Source organism: Halichondria panicea, chromosome 11 (assembly GCF_963675165.1).
Source record: "Halichondria panicea chromosome 11, odHalPani1.1, whole genome shotgun sequence".
In the NCBI taxonomy this organism is placed as follows: domain Eukaryota; kingdom Metazoa; phylum Porifera; class Demospongiae; order Suberitida; family Halichondriidae; genus Halichondria; species Halichondria panicea.
Window position 1 is genome coordinate 3,791,180 of NC_087387.1, and position 22,953 is coordinate 3,814,132.

The 22,953-nt window shown below is 40.5% G+C and overlaps 1 protein-coding gene across 5 annotated transcripts in view; it reads left to right on the forward strand.

Moving 5' to 3' along the window:
• The first annotated feature begins 592 nt into the window (after positions 1 to 592).
• LOC135344344 (dynein beta chain, ciliary-like) overlaps positions 593 to 22,953 on the forward strand; it is a 159,880-nt gene continuing 137,519 nt past the window's right edge. For 2 of the 5 annotated variants that reach the window (XR_010397420.1, XM_064541522.1), the window contains exons 1-31: positions 593 to 750; positions 809 to 929; positions 992 to 1,173; positions 1,339 to 1,438; positions 2,806 to 2,887; positions 3,682 to 3,793; positions 4,006 to 4,195; positions 4,528 to 4,627; positions 5,126 to 5,337; positions 5,857 to 6,090; positions 6,320 to 6,487; positions 6,605 to 6,721; positions 6,926 to 7,079; positions 7,361 to 7,472; positions 7,933 to 8,001; positions 8,236 to 8,362; positions 9,620 to 9,771; positions 10,077 to 10,186; positions 10,378 to 10,547; positions 10,989 to 11,084; positions 14,021 to 14,227; positions 14,492 to 14,680; positions 16,056 to 16,166; positions 16,565 to 16,675; positions 16,936 to 17,060; positions 17,192 to 17,279; positions 17,484 to 17,618; positions 18,379 to 18,588; positions 21,353 to 21,462; positions 22,317 to 22,449; positions 22,740 to 22,898. Coding sequence is in view for 4 of the 5 variants with exons in the window: in XM_064541522.1 (XP_064397592.1) it covers positions 837 to 929; positions 992 to 1,173; positions 1,339 to 1,438; positions 2,806 to 2,887; positions 3,682 to 3,793; positions 4,006 to 4,195; positions 4,528 to 4,627; positions 5,126 to 5,337; positions 5,857 to 6,090; positions 6,320 to 6,487; positions 6,605 to 6,721; positions 6,926 to 7,079; positions 7,361 to 7,472; positions 7,933 to 8,001; positions 8,236 to 8,362; positions 9,620 to 9,771; positions 10,077 to 10,186; positions 10,378 to 10,547; positions 10,989 to 11,084; positions 14,021 to 14,227; positions 14,492 to 14,680; positions 16,056 to 16,166; positions 16,565 to 16,675; positions 16,936 to 17,060; positions 17,192 to 17,279; positions 17,484 to 17,618; positions 18,379 to 18,588; positions 21,353 to 21,462; positions 22,317 to 22,449; positions 22,740 to 22,898 (4,158 nt within the window). In the remaining variant the exon portion in view is untranslated. The remainder of the gene's footprint in view (positions 751 to 808; positions 930 to 991; positions 1,174 to 1,338; positions 1,439 to 2,805; positions 2,888 to 3,681; positions 3,794 to 4,005; positions 4,196 to 4,527; positions 4,628 to 5,125; positions 5,338 to 5,856; positions 6,091 to 6,319; positions 6,488 to 6,604; positions 6,722 to 6,925; positions 7,080 to 7,360; positions 7,473 to 7,932; positions 8,002 to 8,235; positions 8,363 to 9,619; positions 9,772 to 10,076; positions 10,187 to 10,377; positions 10,548 to 10,988; positions 11,085 to 14,020; positions 14,228 to 14,491; positions 14,681 to 16,055; positions 16,167 to 16,564; positions 16,676 to 16,935; positions 17,061 to 17,191; positions 17,280 to 17,483; positions 17,619 to 18,378; positions 18,589 to 21,352; positions 21,463 to 22,316; positions 22,450 to 22,739; positions 22,899 to 22,953) is intronic. The other 3 variants (XM_064541519.1, XM_064541520.1, XM_064541521.1) reach the window with 2 other exon arrangements.

The window sequence follows — 22,953 nt, forward strand, 5'->3', positions numbered from 1 at the left end:
CAACAGTTGACATATCCAGTGAGTAGTCCATTACTGACACCATGAAAACAATTTCCAGTGTATTATTAAATGATTAGTTCCGGCCTGTTCTGCTGATTTTTCCAACACTCGATATGTGCTTGCTGTTTCGAAAGCGTGCATCAGATTTGATAAAAATTCGGATCAGCAAACTCGGAGACAATAATTATATAAATCTTGAGGGACGATCGATCACATCATAATTATCAGGATTAATTTGTCTCATACATTTTAAATAGAGCTTCTTTATATCCTTGACGCGGTGGATCATATAGTTACAAAAGACTTGGTACCCAGGAAATGTTTAGTGAAGTCGTTTGCGACCAGAAATTCATTGTTACGTCGAATAACTCAATCTTGTCCTTTCACCATCTGGGTACCTCTCCTTTAGACCCCACTAGATTGAACTCAAGACTGCTGCAAAATGGACAGTCCCACATCCTATCATGTCAGCCATTGTTCGTAAAAAACATTTCCCCCCCATAAGGCAAAACTAAGTTTTATCTACGGTTTGATCTCAGATATATCTATAAAGATAATGTGAAGTTGCGCATGCACACTGGGATGACCATATGGCGGAAGCAACACAATCTGACACACTTCGCTGATCATCACCTAGGGAACACAGTGAGAACTTTTCTATTTTGTTCCAATGTCAAGTGTTGTCTGAAGTTGCTCGCATTGCTCTCAAGACTTGGGCTAAGTTTTTGTTGGATACCAGCACAAAGAAATGTGAGAGTTTTATAGCTTGCATGCAACAGTTAGTTCATACACTCTGCCTTCTTTTCAGTTGTGCTGAGGTTTTTGTTGTGCACTTGATGGCTGAGGAGACCAGTGGTGGCGATGGAGGGGCCGGGGGCAGTAACTCCACGTTCGAGGCCTTTTCCGATTACACCCTCAAGACTTTCAAGGTATAGTTTACTCGTATAGAGCTGAGGGAAAGGTATCAGCATAGAATTTTTTCTTACCCCAGTTGAAACAGGACAAGTGGTCGAAGTTTATGACTGTGAACGACAATGTAGTGATGCTAACTAAGTTTCTTGAGAAGGGTGACTCACAGGTCCTGCTCATATCCCTCAGCTCAGCAGGAACTCTTCAGTGTGCTGCTGTGTTCCCTTCCTCTCTCAGGAACAAAACTATATACTTTGTTAAACGGTATGGTATTCATATCTGATACTGCTAGTTGCAAACGGGCGCATCTTCTTTGCATTTGCATACTTGACAAAATGTAATACAGTTCACAAAACTAATGAACCCCCTTTTAAGAATGTATATTCGTGTGCGTACTGTTACATAATTATGATCTACCTGTGCATGCAGACATAAAGAGCCGGTGAAAAAGGGCAAGTTTCATAGTTTGGTCATGTGCGGGGAGATGTCAGCAGTACCTCTGGACCAGCTCATTACACTAGTGGACTCTGTGAGTACCACTCCTTGGTAAAATCCTCGCATGCAGAATTGTTTCAGTGCATCTATTGCTGGAGTTGATTTTTATCCAATCTGGAAGTAATTATGTCTCGAGGTGTAGCCGCGCGAGGAATACGGTAAAGCTGACTGTGTGTGTGTGTCGGTGTATCTATTCCACCCTGTAACGGTTGCAACGACGAAAACTAACAGCTTCTATAGGCTTCTAGTCTAGCCATTTATGATCCGTGGATTTGCAAACTTTAGAGTTTGACTCGCCTGTTAGCACAAACTTTCTCTTCAACTTATGAGTTAGCCTGCACTAAAGCGCTAGCTGTTTGTTAGCATAAAAGAGCTGCAAAGCTGTGTGCATGCCAGTAGCCCTTGTGAACTCACCTCATTTCATGGAGTGGAAATTTATTAAATTTCTACGATGCACATCTATGTGCTTCTATTTCCTTGAAGATCATTCATCAAGCCATCGGATAGACTTCTGTTTCTATTAAGCTCCACTCTATAATTACTATGTGTTGATTGTCAACAATTACATGAAAACACAAAGCAAACTAATCATAACACTCTTGAGCGAAAGCAAAACATGGTGAGGCATTAGCACAGCGCAGCTTGCACCACTCACTGTACAGTAGGGAACTAAGTTTATCACAAAAGAGGCTATACTTTAGCATGCGGTAACTATGAAAATTGGCCTGTTTTGGTAAAGTTTGTGGAGTTTTTCTACAGAATAAATTACGCAAAAGAGGTGTTCTCTGCTGCTATACACTCTGGCAAACCATTTTGAATCTGGGTAGCTAAATTTTCTGACAGTGTAGAAGTGAATGAGAACCTCCTCTTCTTTATTTCGATCTCAAGTCTCAACCAACTAAAGAACTAAGAGCATAAGCCACAGCTTCATGGAACTCAGTCGTCCCGTTGAAAACAAAATTTGTTACTGTAGGAGCTTATTAAAGTGATACGGTTACGCATGCACACTAACACCCAAAGCAATCGAGACCAAGGCGGTATTTTTCAACGTCCGGTACGTTAGAGAAAAATCGGCCTGGGAACGACACTAGATTCTGGTCGGTTGCATGTATTAACAAACAGTCTTAGTTGGCAGGGTGTCATACAGGATTTTGAAGTAGAGGGGGGAATAAGGAAAGTAATTATAACCAGAACATTTTGCTAAAAAAAAGGTCAACTGTTATTTCAATACCCTGTTATAGTATGTAAAATTGCCAGCTATTGACACTCAGTCACGACCTGAATTCAAAAAAAGGGGGGGATATCCCCTTCCCCCCCTCCCCGTATGACACCCTGGTTGGTACTGTATGAATTTGCCTGAATTGTGTTGCTATGAGTGTGACTTTTTTGTGTCATTTGCAGCTTGTGGTACCCATGCTCAGCAACAATGAAAACCATTCTCTCTGGCCAAACGTTGTCTCACAAGTTGTGATGAAACACACAGGCATGTTATTAGTATATTACCGTATATCTTCTAATTTATCGGACAGTAAAAAATAATTATTTTGGAAATTGTCCGGGTATAATTGGAATAGAGCATGCTAAGTGTCCGGAATAATTAGAACAAGCAAGCAGCTGCATGCGAGCTAGCTAAGTTTAATAGAACAGGGTACGACTGAATAGTTGCACTAGCTATCTAAAACTAGCTACTCAAGCTATCTAACTGCAGCACTCTAAGTCTTACTTGCCGTCTGTGAATGATAACTCAACTTTTCAAGGTATTGTCCGGATATTTAGAACAAATGTAATATTAAAGTACTGGAGTGTCCGTTGTATTAGAACAATGAAAATTGCCCAAAAGAGTGTCCGGGTAATTAGAAGTGTCCGATAAATTAGAAGATATACGGTACTATTGGCGATATATAATATTCGAGACTGCGCTTCTAGTGTACAGGACCAACCCATTATGAGTCAGCTTGTACGCTTGTATGAAATACACCTTCTTTAGAGAATTAGTCCTGAGATATGGGTGTTGGTAATAATTATAGTGGAGCTTCCAAATATAGGACCCTTAGGAGCAGCCACTTCATGTGATCCCTAGAGGCTGTCACGAGGTGTAATAACAGTGTACAATTGGTGCTATGAATATTCTATACATGTATATACGTGTATAGAGACATTTTCGGTATCTGGGGAATGGATCAATTATGGGAGGTTGCAACTACTGCATGTAGGAGGTTGCAATCACCTGAAGAGTGATATAGCTATTTCTCTCTCTAACTCTCTTTGTGTGTGCAGGAGGTCTGAAGGGTGATGTGTTAGTGGTCAGTGGTCAGGTGAAGGGCAAGACACTGCTCCCAATGTCACCACAGGCTGAGATGGCTGCTGAATCAGTCTCTCTTGAAGAAGGGTGAGCACAACCATGTAACCTGTGCTAGCCATCATTATAAAAGTGTATCAGCCATGTGCTTGTGTGCTTGGAGACCTTACAATATCTGTGCATGGCATTCCTTTCAATGTCTTGAGGCATTTGGTTTCATTTTAATATGTGTACGTAACATTTGCTAGTACTTTTATGTTGTTTGATATAACAATAATTTTATCACACTGGCCCCACTTCAGTGGCCCCCTTCCTGAGAGGCAGTTGGTCCACTCTATCGAGACAGTGGTGATTGACTGGTGTCACCAAGTGAGAGATGTTCTCAAGAAACGCTCAGCTCAAGCACTGTTAGATGGCAGTTATCCCGGGCCACTAGTGGAGATCGACTTCTGGAAGGCTCGTTGGGATGACCTAGAGTCTATTGTGGAACAGGTAAGATTTTTTAAAAGGAGCATAATTATGTACATGTAGTTATGTTGCTACACATAATGTATATATTAATGTACGTAGCTATATCAATGCACTATAATACAAATAATATAGTGTAAATGCAATGGTGTTTCTTAACTATCAAAGAAAGCCAATATCTGACCGCAGAAGGCTGGGATGTGGTAGTAGGTCGGGATGGCAACTTAAGTATGTTACTAACTTCAGTAGACATTAAATTGCTAGTTTCCACACGCTCATGTACTTAATTGCCTAGTATCAGTGGGTGTCAGATATATAATATAGAATGCTTGTTTATTTGTTTACACTGCTTGCAGTTGAGTGTGTCCAAGGTGGTTAAGATGAGCAAGTTGCTGGAGGTCAGTGTCAGTAGCTACTACCCAGCGTATCAAGGAATGGTCGAAAGTGTCAATGATGGTGAGCCTTTTCTCTACAGTGACAGTTATTACTGTACGTATACGTGTTATTGAACTTGTACTTGATATTGCATTCATTCTTACTACTAGAGTTATAATCGTTATGTACTATTCCTCTCTAAAATACATGTACATGTATGTATGTGCTCATTACTAAGTTATGAAGAATCCAAAGGGTACAAATCTATGTCGATTTTGTGTATTGAATAGATCGACCTATAGTTAATTACGTATTATGTGCATTCACTAAGACTGATGAATTAAGTAAAATGTACACATGTTAGGACATGTCTGTACATGTACCGTATTACTACATGTACAATGTTTTGCGAGCATCTTAAGATTGCAATCACCTATACGGGTACTCAGAAATCACGATCCTTTCCAGGGCAAATTTCCAACATACATGTACTCATTTGGCTCATTCGCATCGCTCACTCACATTATAGAGTAATGCTGTATGTGTAACTATTTTAATTGTTGTGGTTATATAACGTAGCTCTTATTGAGGCGAGGGACATCAGTATCCACCTGACGGCTCTACGTCGACACTATGAGGATTTGGACGATTGTGATTTTCTGGAGCTGCCTCGGAAGTTCCCTGCCATATTCCATGTTGTCTGCCTAATATGGGCACATTCTGAACACTACAGAAAGCCAGCCAGACTTGTTGTACTCTTGCAGGAGATGTCTAACCAACTTGTCACCATTGTGAGTTAGTGCAGAGAACAATTATTCACTTTCATTATGATATATTAGTAATGGTTGGTCTGGTCCGATACGTATGTAAAAGGTATGGGGTACGTACTGCAACTAATTATGTGCCCTACTGCTGTTACGTACATGTAGTTGTAAGCCATAGCTACTGTACTCAGTTGACAAGGCAGGTGCATGACATTGTGTCTGTGGTTGTGTTGTAATCGTAGTGATTGTACCCAGGAGTACATCAAGGTGCTCCTGATTGTACCCCCATGATTATCCTAAACTGTTCATGGATTCATGCACTCCTGGTATAATAGAAAATCTTTTTCTGTGAGTTATCACCAATCATAAATGGTGTAAATCAAAGGTCGCAACCCCCCCAATTCAAAAATATTATACAGACAGAAATGCGATACAACAGTACATGTGATTTTTTAAAAGGTGCATGCACACTCAACTAGCTACGTGTAGTACTTTGTCAACTAATAGTTAGCCATGTGGAAAGACTGTTATCATTACCTCCCCCAGACTCGAGGCTATGTAACTGAAGAGATCCTTCACGTCGATCCAGAGGAGGGCATTGATAGGCTACAAGATGCACTCAAAGTATGCCTGTCCTACAAGAGCTCATTTTCTCAGAGAAAGAACATGCTGCCTACATATTTCAAGGACCCAGAAGTGCCACTGGTTGAATGGTCTTTCCAACCTGATCTTGTCTTCTCAAGATTGGATGGATTCGTCCAGCAACTGTACACCATTGAGGTGAGAGTACCTTACTGCAAGCGTGAGATTTGTGGTAAAGGACATGATTAAGCAAGGATAGTGACATGATTTAGTTGTTTGATGATCATGCCAGCATGAAGTATGAAGTACTATGTACTTGTACTTGTACCTTTATCTGAGAAGCAGTTTGCGTGTGTAGTCTCTCATTTTCTTGAGTTCCTACGTAGATCTAATGCAATAGTCATACAATTATGTTTTTCTTTTGTAGACCTATTTTCAGACCGTCGTTGAGTTCCTGAAGCTTGAAAAGATAGTGTTTGGAGGGAAGCAAGGAGGCAGTCTGAGTGTCATGGTCGTGCAGATATTCACTGAGTTTGTGGACCTGCAAAATAAGTTCAACAACACCACCTATGACCCTCTGAATATTGACAAAGAGGTGAGGGAAGTTTGAATGGAAAGATATTACTTGCTATACATCATATATATGCATGTGCTGACATGTTTACGTATCCGGTCTTTGTACAGATTTAATTTCTCTTTAATTCGTTGACAGGAATTTTCCCAAGACATGTTGTTGTTTGATGAGAGTGTGGCAGTGTTTGACCAGCGATTGGGCTCCATTCTCTGCAGAGCCTTTGAAGACTGCTCTGGTTGTGAAGCTGCCTTCAAGGTATATGCACTGCTAATGCTCGACATTTATTCCAGCTTCAGGATCAAATACAATAATTGATTAAGCTGTCTTTAGGTTGTATAATAAGTACATACAGTAAACTAAAACACAATGTTATAGTATTGCAAGGTGTGTGTTCATGTCCATAGAGTGTATGTTGTGCCATTCTTTATTTAAGTCGCTTATGTATTCTCGTTTGCTCAGCTTCTGGACATGGTTGGTACTCTGATAGAACGTCCGATAATCTGCAGTGACTTCAATCACAAGTACCCTGTTTTAGTGCAGTGGTGTGACGAGGAGTTGGACCAGGCTAAGAGCATCTATGACAGACAACTAGCACTAATGAACACACCCCAAGGTACGAATATGTAGTTGAATATGTGGTTGGAATTTATTCATTGGATGGTCTTTGTAACGTTAAGTCAGTGAATATTTGTGTTAAGGCTTTACAGTTTGTTTGTATGGTGTCCGAGTGAAATAACTAGAGATGGGTGGACGGAATAGATTGTTTTATGGCCCTTTGCTGAAAATGTTAATGTACAGCAGTAACCTATTACTTCGAAAGTACCGGCAACTTATTTTGTTTAAAGACATGTAGAATTATTAGTGATGAGAGTACATTGATGTCTGGATTCCCAGGTCCAGTGTTGAACAAGAACATGCCTCGAGCAGCTGGTGTTCTCAAATGGTGCCAGGAGCTCAGGGACAGGGTCAACTCAAGCATGGACAAATTCAAAAGCATTGAAAATGGGTAAGGAAGAGGTTCTGTTTGTGCTTACACTACAGTGCTCAAATTGTTTGTATACATTTGTAACTTTACCGTAGAACCTCAATTATCTGGCTGGGCAATTATCTTTTTCAGAAAATGGGCGTGTCCATAAATGCGCATGCGCATTGCAGCTGTTGCTATGGAGACAGGCCTGCTTATCTTCTGCGCATGCGCAGACAACCATGTGGCACTGCTGTTTATCAGTTATGTGGGTGGATCGGTGTCCGGATAATCGACGTTCTACTGTATCTGTAATGTTCTGTGTTGCAGTGCCGCTAGCTTACAGATAAGCATTAAACATTATGCCACTATTGTTGTACAAATTGTCATGTGCTTACATATGCATGTACATGTACAATATATATGTACGTATGTTCTTGTGTAATATTTTAGCTGCTCTATCTCCAAGTGTGTGAGTGTTGTTGCTTATTCACCCCTGCAGCACCCTAGAGACTGCTGAAGCCATGCTGGTCATTCAAAAGCATGTTGAGATGATGGCACTCATAGCGAAGTAAGAGTGATCAGTTTTTACGTTGTCTATAGTTCTGTGTGGATCAACTGCACTGAGTCTGCTTATATATTTCCACAGTTGTACACATATCTGTTGTGCTCATTTACCTCTTAAGTGTATGAAAAGTCAAGTCAGTACACAGTACAGTGTTGGATATATTGGTGTTATCCTCAAGAATTGATAAATGTTGGAGATCGTAATTTAGGAGTATAATTACATGTCCACTTGATGCAGGCTTGAGGCTGAAGTATATCAGGAGTGGATAGCAGGTGTGGATGAGGTGGCCAAGATCAACCTGGAGAAGCCTCTACTGCTCAGGGCAAGTACCGGCTCTCATCTCTCAGTCAACTTTGACCCACAGGTAGAGGAGCCTCAACCAGTATGGTATTGCTACTACTCAGGGGTGATAACAGGGAGGTTAATTGGGGTGTACAATGTGTATAGGCCTTGGTAGCTTTTCCGTTCTTGACTAGAGAGTTGTTAGTTTGTTAGCAAGCTGTTCACCTGATGCCTGTACGTGACTGTTTTGGCTCCTTCATTGTCCAATACGAAAAGGAATCTGCTATGATGCTTTGGTACTGATGTGCATCCTTTTGTTTCAGTTCCTTTCATGTAGCTCTCACTGTGTTATCCTAACCTAATTATGCCTCGAGGCGTAGCCGCACGAGGGATACGGTAAAGCTGACTGTGTGTGTGTCTGTGTGTGTGTGTCTGTGTGTCTGTGTATCTGTTCCAGCTGTAACTGCTCAACGGTTGCAATGCGATGAAAGCTATCAGCTTCTATAGGCTTCTAGCCACGTTCTCTTGGATTTTGATTCGTGGATTAGCAAACTAAAGCTTCTTTCTCGAGTTATGGCTAGTTTGACTCACATTGAAGGCTGTTGCAGTCTCTTCAGAATCTTTCATAGCATCATCTGTCCGCACAAACTTTCTATTCAACATATGAGTTAGCCTTGTACTAAAGCGCTAGCTTTTTGTTAGCTACAATACTCAGAAAATATCTGTTAAAACAGCTAGCTAGCAGTAGTGATCTCTTTGGACACACCCTTTAATTATTCCTATGGATGTAATGCGCATGCGCGCTCTGTGAGAAAATAATATCCAAGATCCAGATCCAGATCCTCCTGGCAGAATCATCTTTGTCTTGAGGGCCTGGTAAGCCACAAAACACTACCATATAACAATATAGATAACAATATGCATGTACACAGGTCTTTTCTTCTTAGATATTATATACACTGAACTACAGATCCTGGAAGAATCAATTTTCTTCTTTCTTGAGGTCCTGGTAAGCCACATAATACAATAAATAATAACAACAATAGATGCATGTAAATAAGTCTTTTCTTCTCAGTGACTTTATATAGATAAGCTAACTTTAATATAAAATTCATTATAGAAACTAATATAACACTCTAATACTTTTGAGCGAAAGCAAAAACATGGCGAGAGGCATTAGCACAGCGCCAGCTTGAACACTAGTTATAATAGCCTAGACTACTGTACATTTATCACATTTTGTGTGATTAGTCCCACAATTGTAAGATTTTGTGATGAAATGTGTACAGTACGTATTAATTGTTGTGAGTGCATTGTACTTGTATTATTGTACCTCCAGCTGATCGCACTCCTACGTGAGGTCAAGTATTTTAGTCAGAGGGTGGTGTCCCATCAGCCCATCCCAGAGCGTGCCCTCAGTGTATTCTCTCAGAACGACACCTACAACATGTTCACTCAGAATCTGGATGTCATTGTATCACTTTACAACTGGTGAGCTGGCAAATGCGTAGTTGCTGCTGTAGTTACTAAGTAGTACGTAAACTTTCCATTGACATTATTTTGTAGTGTTTAAGTGCACTCTTGGCTTAATTGTCATACCCTTGAGGGGGAGGGGGTGGTTGAAGATTTTATACCCATTTCTATTGGTCTTAACCATAGTAGTACGTAGTGTGAACAAATTAGCTTGGCTATGCATGTGCATCTACCTCAAACATACATAAATCAGGTTGGCAATAGTTATTAACACAGTATACAATAATTATACATGTACAGTAAATGCGTATCTCTGTCTCCAGTGTTCGAGAGACAGTGATAGAGGTGGAGTTCCCACTGATAAAGGAGCAATTGTCGGCTATTGATGAGAAACTGGAGAAGGCGATCACAACGCTCAACTGGACCAGTGAAGGTATGTGCAGTATATTCGTAGTTTCGTAAGGATTACAGAGGTTGCCTGTATTTTAGTTTGCGTAGTGAACCATTTCAGAGCTCCATAGAGACTACCTGTACTATGGTTAGATCGTAAATTAGCAAACGGCTACACTCACAATAAATCGGTGAATTGTGGCTGTCTGTCAATATGTCTCCTCTGATCCACAGGAGTGTGGGAGTACATTCAGGAGACTAGGGATGTGGTGCGCGATCTAGAGCAACGGGTTAGACTCTCCAAGGCCAACGTTGAGCTGATGCGCACTATTATGGCCGGCTGGAGTCAGACACCTCTCTATCAGAGGAAGGAGGACAAGAAAGACACTCTACTCTATCTTGAGGTGTGTAAGCCGCTTTTTTGTCACTGCATGTGAAAGCGCGACCTCTTTGTACAGGTGTATTTAGTCTTCCCTGTATGTACTTTGTGCATGGAAGTATTATAGAATCATGCATGGTCAAATGGACGTGCATACACATCTGTAAAGTGTACATCAACCTAGTTTGATGACGGACGACATTGTACTAAAAAGGTAGTGTCAGTAGCGTGAAGAAAACCGTCTGGATGACAGTACAAGCTTTTGTATACATCTCTGTCTGGAGTTCTTGTTTGCATGTGCATTATAACCCAACTATTGCTATTGGAGTCCTGTGGTATGTACTTTCAGCATAATTAATGTCTGCACTGAGTTGTTATTTAACTTCAAATTAGCTACTTTGTAACGCTATGCACATGTACATTATGTCTTGTGAATTATGTACTTACATTTTACAATTCACACCAGGACCGCGAGACTCTGTGCAAGAACCGCTATGCTCGTGTCACAGCTGATGGTCAGAAGATCCTGGAGCTGGTTAAGCATAACCTAGACTACTTTCAGGTATGTAATTGAGTCTTAAGAGCTTGAGTAAGCAGTGTTGCTACTGTATTTTGTCCCCTATAATAGTCGCTCGGGATGCTTATTTATTAACCCGAGGTGCGTGGGCGGCCACAGGTTATATTAGTCCATTGATTGGTTGTTTAGCTACACGCTACCTTTATTCGAGGTACTTATTTGCAATGGAAGTGATCCTGTACTAGGACAATGGAAAAGGGTCACTAAAGTAGAAAGCTGATTTTGGTTTGTTGTCTCCTTTGTTGTCTCCTTTGCTATAGCCCCAGAACTAGAACATACTGTACTACTGGGGCGTCAACTTGTGTTTAACCAATGTACACTTTAGATTATGACATAATTTGAACCTTTACCCCTGGTGATTAAACGAGATGGGCATTTAGTCAAGGAGGGGTGCTTAATCAAAAAATAATTATATATTAGAAGTTCCGGCAAATCACTCCGGTTTTGACATTGTCAGTCTACACTTAGCCACGATCCCAGGCCGCACTTCCCACTTCACTTAGGGAAGTGGGCCTGGTATCGACTGCTTGCGCATGCGCTAATATCCCCCCGGTATTTGGGGGCTTTGGATAACATCGTATATGCTCAGTAAAACTATGACATCACAACGAACGGAAGTGGATTGAAGGAAGTAGATAGAAAGTTCGATTGAAGGTTTTAGCCCATTGGATAGCATTATCTGATAGCTACTCCCTTAGCCTGCTATGTTAACAAAAGACTCACAGCCTGTAACAGTGTGGATGACGATCGTCTGAAAGGAGTGAAAGCTGACAAGAGCCTATATGGACAGGCCACGCCCATTTAACACTAACTTTGGTGAAGTCTGCTATAATTATTACTGCTACTGATTCTATCAGAAGAAAATAGCGGTACAACAAACCTACACAGCTCTGTCTCTAGCTAGCTAGCTATACAGCTCTGTGTATGACTTTTAAGATATTTTCTCTGATGAATCCAGTATTATAGGAAATTTTACGGGAAAAAATATCCAATAACTTGGTGCATGCGCAAGCAGTCGATAGCAGGCCTTCTTTCCTATGAAGGCCGGTGAAGGCTAGTCTACACTTAGCCTCGATCCCAGGCCGATCCGTCTCCAATTGAACGCTAGGTCGCCTACTAGGCCTGGTATTGATTGTATTTGGGCGTAATCTGGGCGTGGTTTTTTAATACATAAAGCAAATTGACTCTGTGGTACAACAAAAAATGAATCCTCCAACAGTGGTCTTCAACAACAGCCTCTGGGGCAGTATACAGCAGGAAATACTTCCCAGAAGACACTTCTTTGGCAGTGGGCAACCAAATCTTTGTCGATTCCTTTATTGCTACTGAGGATGGCAGCAGAAACACCTCTATTGTTTAGACTCCTGACCTGGTCAATCATGAGTCTCATGATGAGAGATACAAGGGGAGAGACAATTAACAAGAACAACACTTTTGTCAACAGGAGGAGCCTTGGTCCTACCTAGCTTGTAGTCCATTAAAAAGGGTAGCAACTGATATAGCAGAGAGACTTGCCATACCCCGTTGGGAACCAGATAAACACGTCCCTTCCCTCAAACAGGAGCTTGAGAGCCTGGGCCTGTTCTACCATGAGAGTGAGGCCATCTTGCTTCAAACAAGACAACGCGTTGCATGCCATAGCTAGCTAGCTATAAATTGAGAACATGACACGGAGCTACATTACTGTAACTTTTACGGGAGTAAAATGCCTCTACGTACACCTTTAGTATTACAGAAAAAAAGCAGGAAACAAAATGTAAAGAATCTCTGCTTTTGTTTCCGGTTCCTGCCACGCCCAGATACAATCAATATACCAGGCCGTATTTTTCAACTTCGTTCTATTAAAAAAAAATCGGCCTGGGACCGAGGCTAGTCTACACTAAGACTACAAATTTGGCTTCAAATGATGTAATTGTGGTTTTGCATCATAGTGAGTAAATGTCCTTGTGGTTACATAACAATTCTGTTTGTGGCTTGTAAATACTACAGTAATTCTCCGTAAATTTAATTATGGCTTCTGTTACGTCATTGTTTACTATCAGAATTGGATAAAGAAACAACTTTTTCAGTTTTTCCAGCATACGTACCCAGGTCCTGAAGTGCAAGCCAGTTTCCAGAGTCACAGTACTAGTAGCTATAGTATTCATGAACTGGCCACAGGAAAATTAGGATCCAGAACTGGGGAGTACTAATTTGCCCAGAAATCAAAGTCAGCCCAAACAGGATATATTCAATAAACTGGCCAATGTTAGTACACAAGACCTTCTATAAAAAAATATTGGCAAAGCGGATGCTGTTTATTTCTTTGCGAAGACTAACTTCTAGCATTGTATTAGCTATCTAGGCAGTTTCAAGAACTCTGGACACTCAAGTTGCAAGTAGGCAAGAGCTAAACTTACTCATTTTTGTCAATGTTTACTTTGTTGTATCTTAGTCAAACCTGGGTCATTAGTGTTCTTATTTGGTCTACTTGTAGTTACTAGTGTTGTCTATAGTCTAGGCCTATCTGTATCTGTCCAGCACCCCCAGTACTGATTTGCCCAGAAATCAAAGTCACAGAAAAAATTAGTTTTCTTTCATTCAATGTAACTATTCAGTTCCTTCTTATCACTATCATTCAGTAGCTTATTTATTCAGCATTATTTCTATATCATTTAATAGTGTTAGGCACCTTCTGATGAAAAGTTATCCTTGACAAAAGGAGTGTTACTGTTTTTGTTACTACCACGAACTATGAATATCATTAACTCCCATAAGGGGCCATATAAATTGGCAAATGAACTGTATAATACACACTTCCGGGAGTCTTAGTGTGGACTGTTGTGTGTAAGTGTGGTTTCGAGGTCTCTGTCCAATTTTAGAGGGTGGACCAACTTACTGCTTACAATAGGAACATTTAATTGTACCCCTTTCCTCTACAGGCTAACGAAGAATCTGAGGAGTGGGGCAACTACATTCAATACCTAGATGGGATCGTGCTTGACGGATTCTTCAACTGCCTCTTCTGTTCTCTACAATTCCTCCTTTTCAACACAGACAAGGAGAAGCAAGATCTACCTGGACCACTGCTAGAGGCCAAATTGGAGCTGCAAGCACCAGACATGTTCTTAACACCAACCCTAGAGCAGGTCTGTACATATAATTATACGTTTGTACATGTAGCAAGGGGCTCGCATAATAAATGTGTGCATTTTTTAAGCCTGACACTGCAATTTGAGCCATTTAAATTCGTGTACATGTATGCTAGCTAAATTTTTGCAATATACATGTACTAAGTTTAGTAAGCACTTAGTACGTGTTACCTGATTATGAAATTCATCGGTAAATAGTGCATGTCTCTCTGTACTAGACATATACATACTTTTGTAACTCACACGTACACATGTCTCTAGGATGCCCCGGATGGATTCTACAGACTTGTGGAAGGTCTCATTGATGACATATTCAAGTTTGGCACGCTCATGCCTAGACTCACAAAGCAGCACCAGCAACCTGACTACCTGGCTGAGCTGGACGAGATCGCAGAGCTTTCAGACATGAAGGATGAGATACTGTCCCGTGTATCATCTGCCATAACACAGGTGAACGAACAGTCAGTGCTGTAACGATTGTTTACAGTGATCTCTCTATACAATCATGTAGTATCTGGTACCGTACCATCGCGAAAATACGCCCACCCTTTTCTGCAAGAAGTCTAGGCTTATTAGGGGACTGGGCGTTTAATCGCGAACGGCGAGTTTTCATTTGAATATACGCCCACCCGCGGCCTCAAATCGAGGTTTACACTTTGCTCTATGACAATTCTTATTGTATTTTCATTTTAATACATAGTATGAACATTTCATTGACAACAACAATGTTATAAACTAATGCATGAGTATGATTAAAGCATGACAAGAAAATGAACATGGAGAAGTGGACTCTGCATGACTCTATTTGTTGCTTATTGATGTCAGATGTAGAAGAAACTTCTCGAAGGATTGTAGGTCATACTCCTACAGAGCACCTATCAGGTACTTTATTTTTGAAAACCAAGGCAAAGTAACCTGCAAAATTAGCCTGTGTGCATGATAACTTTCTTGGACTTTGTGTTTCCCTTTCTCAGCATATAGGACTACTTGTACCCTGCATAGATCTATACATCTTCAGGGGCAAACAGATCCATACAGAGAAAGTTATATGTCTGATCTTGGTCCAGCAAGGAGTATAGTCTTACTAGCTACTACCTAAAACCATTAATCTATGCTAAAACTTCCTTTCTTCACTAAAATTAATAGTGAACATGTGGCATTCAGCTACTGCGCATGCTCAACTTCTTATTCTGGGTGGGCTTATAATCGAGTGAAAATACCCTCGTGCAAGAACTTTGAAGCAAAAGAGGGGATGAGCGTTTATTCAAGATGGGCTTATTTTTGCGAGGGTACAGTAGTATGCATAGTTGCCCAGAAAGGAAGTTGTGAAAGTTAATTTAGCTACAAGAGTGGTGGTGGTGTCAGTACAGTGGGGCAATGGTGTACGGATAGCAATTTGTACCAAATTTGTTCATCTGACCCTGCATCTCACGCACCCCAATTGCGAGTGTGTGTTCTAACTGTTACATTGGAGTACCGTACATTCACTCCTGTAATTTTGGAATTACGAATTTTCACTCCTGCATTTGTTATAGCGGGTACATTTTGAGGACATAAAACTTTTGCAGAAAGACTGTTAGAAAGGATTTCAAGAATATAACTTTCCTGGACTATCAGCATTTTGGCGCATGGTATCCATGCAAGATTAATATTCATGGGTATAAATGTTCGCAGTACATGGTTATTCAGCGAAAAACGCTAATGTTTATACTCTCGAAATATATCCGCTTAGCGGCTATACTTGTATACGTACATTAGTATGTTACATGTGTTCATTTTTACTGTTTATCCCAATAGTGTGTACATTTATTCTATTTGTGTTCAGAGTATGGAGTTTTGCCAATCCTATGAGAACTATGCCTACCTTTGGGTGGATGATCGCAATGAATTCCTACGACAGTTTCTAATTTATGGACACGTCCTCACACCGGAAGAGGTATTTTTGATGTGCTGTTTTTGTTGTATTCTTTTGTACTGTGCACAGTATACTGCAGTGTACGGTGACACACATGTAGTATTATAGTCATGCAGTATTGCATCTCCCTTTGAAGATTGATTACCATAACCAAATACTACATCTTCATTTGGGTTAATGTCTTCACTTTTGTTAGCCACTTTTTGTACCTTAATATCTGTAATCTACGGCCTCTAACTTGCTAATCTAGTTATAAGGGTTCACAATCAAACATGTGTAGCAACATTGTTCATATTTACGTGTGTGGTCTTGATATAAGTACGACATAAATGAATAGAATTATGAAGTCTTGAATTGACAGTGGTAGCTACCCTAAAATCAATCTGTATAACGAGTTATCCTGTCATGTGCTATGTTAGGTAGAGGAGGCTGGTAATGTTGGTGTACCAGAGACTCCTCCCAGTCTGAACCAGTTCAACGAGCAGGTGGATAGCTACGAGAAGATCCACTCAGAGGTGGAACAGTTTCAGGTGAGAAGAGGGTTATGATTGTTTTCGAATTTCATGTCCTGCTGGTGTCACTATTCTGAATGTTTCGGTTGGCTATATCACCTACAAAAATTGCATACGTAATGGAAGTAATGATATTGATATATAGAAGCTTTTTTTTCGTATTGTAAAATCCCATAGGTGGCTGTGACAACCCAGATTCGATAGAGATTCCATGAAGTTCTAATTTTGGTTTATTGTTGTTTATTGTTATAAATTACTGTACATGTGATTGTGTGTAGGGCACCACCGTCTTCAATTTGTGGTTCAGAATTGACTCGAGGCCATTCAAGCAAGGTCTGCTCAACATTGTCAAGAGATGGTCGTACATGTTCAAACAGCACCTCATTGACCACGTTACATCAAGGTAATCAGTACATACATACTGTACATTATATCCTGAAGTGTGTCTACTGATCAGTATAATTATCACCACCATTGTACATGTACAGTACGTATGATTATGACTATATAATTCAAAATCGCTCCTTTCCCTAGTTTGAATGACCTTGAGTTATTCATTAAGACAACTGTGACTGGTCTGGGACTAGAGGTCGAGGAGGGGGACTATGATGGACTAGTTGATGTACGTTGATTATATCACAACATAACTGATAGAATACACTAGCTTAATTTTATATGAAATTTGCTGTGTACATGTAGATGTGTTTGCTACAAGTCCTTGTTGTATAAATGTACTTGTCGTATTGTATATGAAGAGAGGAAAACTACAGTACATACCTGTTTTAATGTTATCGCTCCAAATTTATGTATGCTGTTCTCTGTTCAGATGATGAGTCACCTGATGGCAGTGAAGGACAAGCAAACAATTGCTGACAACATGTTTGAACCTCTCAAAGCCACCATCGAGCTGCTCAAGACGTACGGGCAGGAGCTGAGTGATGATGTCCATCTTCAAGTACAGGTCATTACATAGCCAAGAATCCTGGCCGATTAAAATACGACCTGGTACCTATTGCATGGGTGCATAGTGCGCATGCGCTTCAAATTATCCAGAATATGAGTAATCAATCGTACTACGAACGTAAAACCTTAGTAAATTATACCGTAAATTAGTTTGTTTACTAAGAATATTCCGTAACACTTCATCTCCATGACTGAGTTCCGTGAAGCTGTGGCTTATGCCATCTATTGCGTTGGTCTAGAAGGCTTAAACACTAGTCTGAAGACAGAAGAGGCTCTCATCTACGTCTATGATGGTCCTATAGCCGGATTCTCTTCGCAAGTAGCAGCTAGAAGCACCATACACTTCCCATAGCCTGTACACATTTATTATTAAGCTAAGAGACTATACAGCTGTCATAGAGGTAGATGAGAGCCTCTTTTGGCTTCAGACTAGTATGAAAGCCTTCTGGAACAACGCAATAGAGAGCAATGCTGATGTATGTAGATAGAAAGTAAATGAGAGAAAGAAAAAGGGGATTCCCCAGATTCTGGATAATACACTAACGCATGCGCACTATGACCATGCAATAAGTACCAGGCCGTATTTTAATTGGCCTGGATTTGAGGCTAGTCTTTACACTATGATTTTACCCACATGTTTAGTATAGTGCCGACTAGTATTGCTTACGTATACATTTCTGAGTCTGGGGTCATGGCAACTAAAACTTACTATTCTAACTACATAATTATAGTAAATGATTTCTAACTATTCATTCTAGGAGCTTCCAGAGCAGTGGAACAATGTGAAGAAGCAGGCTGTGTTAATGAAGCAAGCAGTGGCTCCTCTACAGGCCACAGAGGTTGGCATTATTCGGAGGAAGCTCGCTTCCTTCGACGTGAAACAGCACGAGTTCAGAGAGAAATTCAGATATACTTCTCCCTTTGAGTTTGATGCTAAGCTGGATAATGTCTACAGCAGGATTGATAAAGTAAGACCATGCGTGTTGTACTGTGTATTTTTTTTTTTATACGTATGGGTCGAGTTGGATCACAAGTCTAGTAATGTGTACAGTAGCCCTCATATAAAAGTACCGTTCAATTGCATAAAACGGTTCACGTAGAAACAGAACGAAAACAGAAGTCCAGCTCTATTAAAAATTAACACGGTGCGGAAATTACCCGTTTCAATTCCGAAATAACAATCGCACGTATATGCTACCTTATTGCTCATTGTGGTCAGACATCAAAGGATAGTACTACGGTTGTAAATACAGTACATGCCTGGGTGATATTGATATTACCAGGATGTGGTCAATATACCTGTAGATATTACTCAGGATGTACGTAAGACCGATGCAACCTAAAGCACCACCCTATTAGCTTGCATTGCTTTTACATAATTGTATAACAAACTGGAGTTCATTGATGCGCGCTGATTCCCAATGGGGTCGGGTAGAATCCTGCAGTCTGATTGGTCCATAAGGTAACGATCCTTGAGATATGATCCTTGAAATTATTACGCAATCAGGTTATTACGTCATGCCCTCGGGCTCGAGTTGCATTAGCTGTACATCCCTTGTACTTGAGTACTAACCTATACTTGCTGCGTGATAGTCGTACGGTAGCTACATGTAGCTGGCTATAGTGTTCCAAGAAATCAAGTTGGTGAACTGTTCTACTAAACAAAGAATCCTCATCCTTCACGGACAGCTACAGAGCAGGTGCAGAACCCCTAGGAAGCAAGGTCAATCGAGCTAGATCTACATGTAGTTAGACTACTGACATTCAGTTTATATTATTTACATGTATTTGTTCTTCATATGACATTGTAAGATTGTGTATGAAGTGTACAACAAACTAAGTTGATTTGATTTGCTACTGCCAGCTTTCTTATCTTCTTCCAACCTTACATAATTATAAGTGCAGTATTCCCAGTGCTTTTCATATGCCGCTGGATTACACTAGAGAAGTTGGTACATTTTTGTAGCTAGCTTAGTACGTACAGATATATTATTGCTAACTCAGTAAATTCCATCTGTTTTTTCTCCGTAGAACGGTATACGTATTACGGTGCGTTTTATAATACACTACCGTTCAGTTTGCGTTTTTCTGACTCCGTGAAAACGGAACGATACGTGCAACGGAAACGCAACAGGAACTTTTATTTGAGAGCTATTGCACTGTACACGTACCACCAAGCTGCAACTATTGTTCTGTGTACAATGTATATACATACATACATTTGCATACTCATACAAATAGTACCGCAATAGTCTTATTCATTAATTACTTATCTTAGACTGACTGCATACGTAGCTCTATATCATGTGTCTCTAACTGTTCTTGTTTCTGCTCTTGGATATCTTTACGCACCAATATAGCAAGCAATTCCTTCAAAATTGTAACTACCTTCAACTGCTCTAACCACCTCATTCAAGTCAGGTGTGTAAAAGTGTTCACCATTGTTTGCACGGTACAGTGGCGTATTTCCATCAGCTTGGCAGCGTCTCTGTGGATAGCAGTAACCAGCTACACCTTCAGATTTGTAACCGTGCTTTCCTGTCACTCCAGGTACTGTAGTACCAATCTCGTGACTATTTGTAGTGTAGAAATGGTCTCGCTAATAATTAATTATTGATCAACCCTCGCAAAGTTTGCGTATGTTTTGATGCTCTAATAATACGGTAGTCATTTTAACGGAGCTATACAACTGCAGTCACACAGTCATTGTGGGCTATTATCCATAGTTTGACTTAAGTGCATTGGCGATTGACTTACGCCATGCTGCGAGTCCCACTCCTCCCCCCCCCCTCCCAGACAAAGGCATGGGTTCATTTATCATATTTTCAATAACACTTCCTCCTGCCATATCTTTCCTGGCATTCTCCTGCAGGCTAGTATTTCTAGACTGCACAGCTAGTTCTTGAGCCATACTGTATGTGTGCTGTGGCAGCCCACATGTACCGTACCCTCGCGAAAATACGCCCACCCTTTTCTGCAAGAAGTTTAGGCTTATTAGGGGACTGGGCGCTTAATCGCGAAGGGTGAGCTTTCATTCGAATATACGCCCACCCGCGGCCTCAAATCGAGGCTTACACTTGGCTCTATGATAATGAGCATGATTAAAGCATGATACGAATGAACATGAAGAAGTGGACTCCGACTCTAAATAAACTTTCCAATGAGCCTCTATTTACTAGAGCGGCCACCTCTCGACTCTGTACAACAAACAGCTTTCTAGTCTCCAATCAGCTTTAGCAATTGATAACTTCCCGGAACAGACAGCCACATCCAGAAAATTATTGCCGAGTAACATTATTTTACACAATTGTGAAAACCTAGCTGTATATAGCTCGTCCCTACAGGCTTTTCAAAGCTTGTATGAGCTATAGAGAAGCCGTTAGTAAATCTCCAAAGTTCATTTGCAACAGGAATTGAGCATATATACGTAGTTCAATTGAAACCTACTTCTCTTTATCGGCCAAAAGGATGTTCTCCATTGGTGTCCGTGTCCGTCTTATGGAAGTTCCACTGTAATACTCTTATACAACCCCGACTAGTGTTGAGAGTTCTGCCCGTTATAGTACTCTAGTTGATGTATTGAATTATAATTATCTAGTTGAACTTGAGTTCATTTAGTAGCTTAGCTTACACTATGCTGCGAGTCCCCCCAGACTAAGGCATAAGTTCTTTTCGATAAACACACGTTTCTGATATTATTTTATCTAGGTACTTGCATTCATTCCCCTATAGGCTAGCAGGAGCGTAGGTGGAATGGAATCGCAGATGAAAGAACTATCCCAGTCGGCAAGTCTCTTTGAGGTCAATGTACCTGACTACAAGCAACTCAAGACATGCAGAAAGTATGTGTTCGTTGATTTTTGACAATGCCATAAAAAAGATTCAGTACTTAATCACATTCGTATTCAGAAAAGGTACATAAGTATCAGCATATTCAATAATATGTACATGTTATTATGCCTTGGTACGCATGCGCAAGCGAGGTATACTGTAGTGTGTGTAGATTTGTGGATTTGCAAAGAAATGCTTCTTAGTTTTGCTTGTTTGGAATCTTATTGCAGCCTTTTCACAGAAGAGTGCGTAGCAAAACTTGTCCGTGGAGTGTGCTACTCTACTTAGTAGTTAGCTCTGCACTAGAACGCTAGCTATTGGTAGCTGCAAGAGTGAGAGGAGAGCTGCAAGGCTCTAATGTAATGTACTAATGCAGCCATTAAATTTAGACTTTGTACTAGACCCAAGCATCCTTTTTACTATTTTTAGCATCAATCAGGGTCGATCATCCCAGTCTTTGAGTTTCCTTGTGATTACAGATTAGCCTGCAATGCAGTAAAATTAATGCACACATGCTCATTATGATATCATGTGTATTAGCAATAGCTAGTAGCTTTATGTTATGTAGCTTTGACACATCCACCGAGGATCAGCACCCGCGGTGCTGTCATTGTACTAGTTGTGAGGTAAGAACTTACTGGTAGGGAATTAATGGTTGTTAGTATGGGGGGTGCATATGAATCATGAAGGAAAAGTCCAATGGCTTACAAAATACGCAAAAAAAAGGTTTCAGTGGAGGTCAGGTGCCTAACTGTGCTAGCCAAAAACAACTAACCTTAAGTTCTGCTTCGTTATAACAGACTTACTATTGGTTAGCATAAGATTCATAAAGAACATGTGTCATTTTGAACTCTACATACTACAGGGAAGTAATCATGTTGAAGACACTGTGGGACATGATAGTGCTTGTCAAGAGCAGCTTCTCTGACTGGAACACCACTCTCTGGTGTGACATCAATGTGGATCAGATGGAAATAGACTGCAGAAAGTTTGTCAAGGTAGTACTACTTGCATGTAAACTGTCATACATTTAGTAATGATGCAAGAATTTAACGCACATTGGTTGGCTATGGTTAGACAACTTTCTGTAGTTGAGATTATTTTTGCCTTATTTACAAGTGTACAATAGAGAGTTCTGAAGCGCATTTAATAATCTACGTACGTGTACAATTTAGGCTCACATTGTCACTGTACTTGTGTTGTGGATAACTATCTTAAGTACTGTTACTGCATACATACACATGTACGTTTATACATGCACATGTAGTTTAATTACCTAATATGACAGGACATTCGTGGTCTGGACAAGGAGATGCGAGCCTGGGATGCATTCAATGGACTGGACTCGATGGTCAAGAACATGGTGACCTCTTTGAGAGCCGTAGGGGAATTGCAAAACCCTGCCATCAGAGATAGGCATTGGGAGCAACTCATGAATGCCACACAGGTTCATAGTTAGATAGACTCATTATAATTACTCACGTGTATATGCTGGATTACAG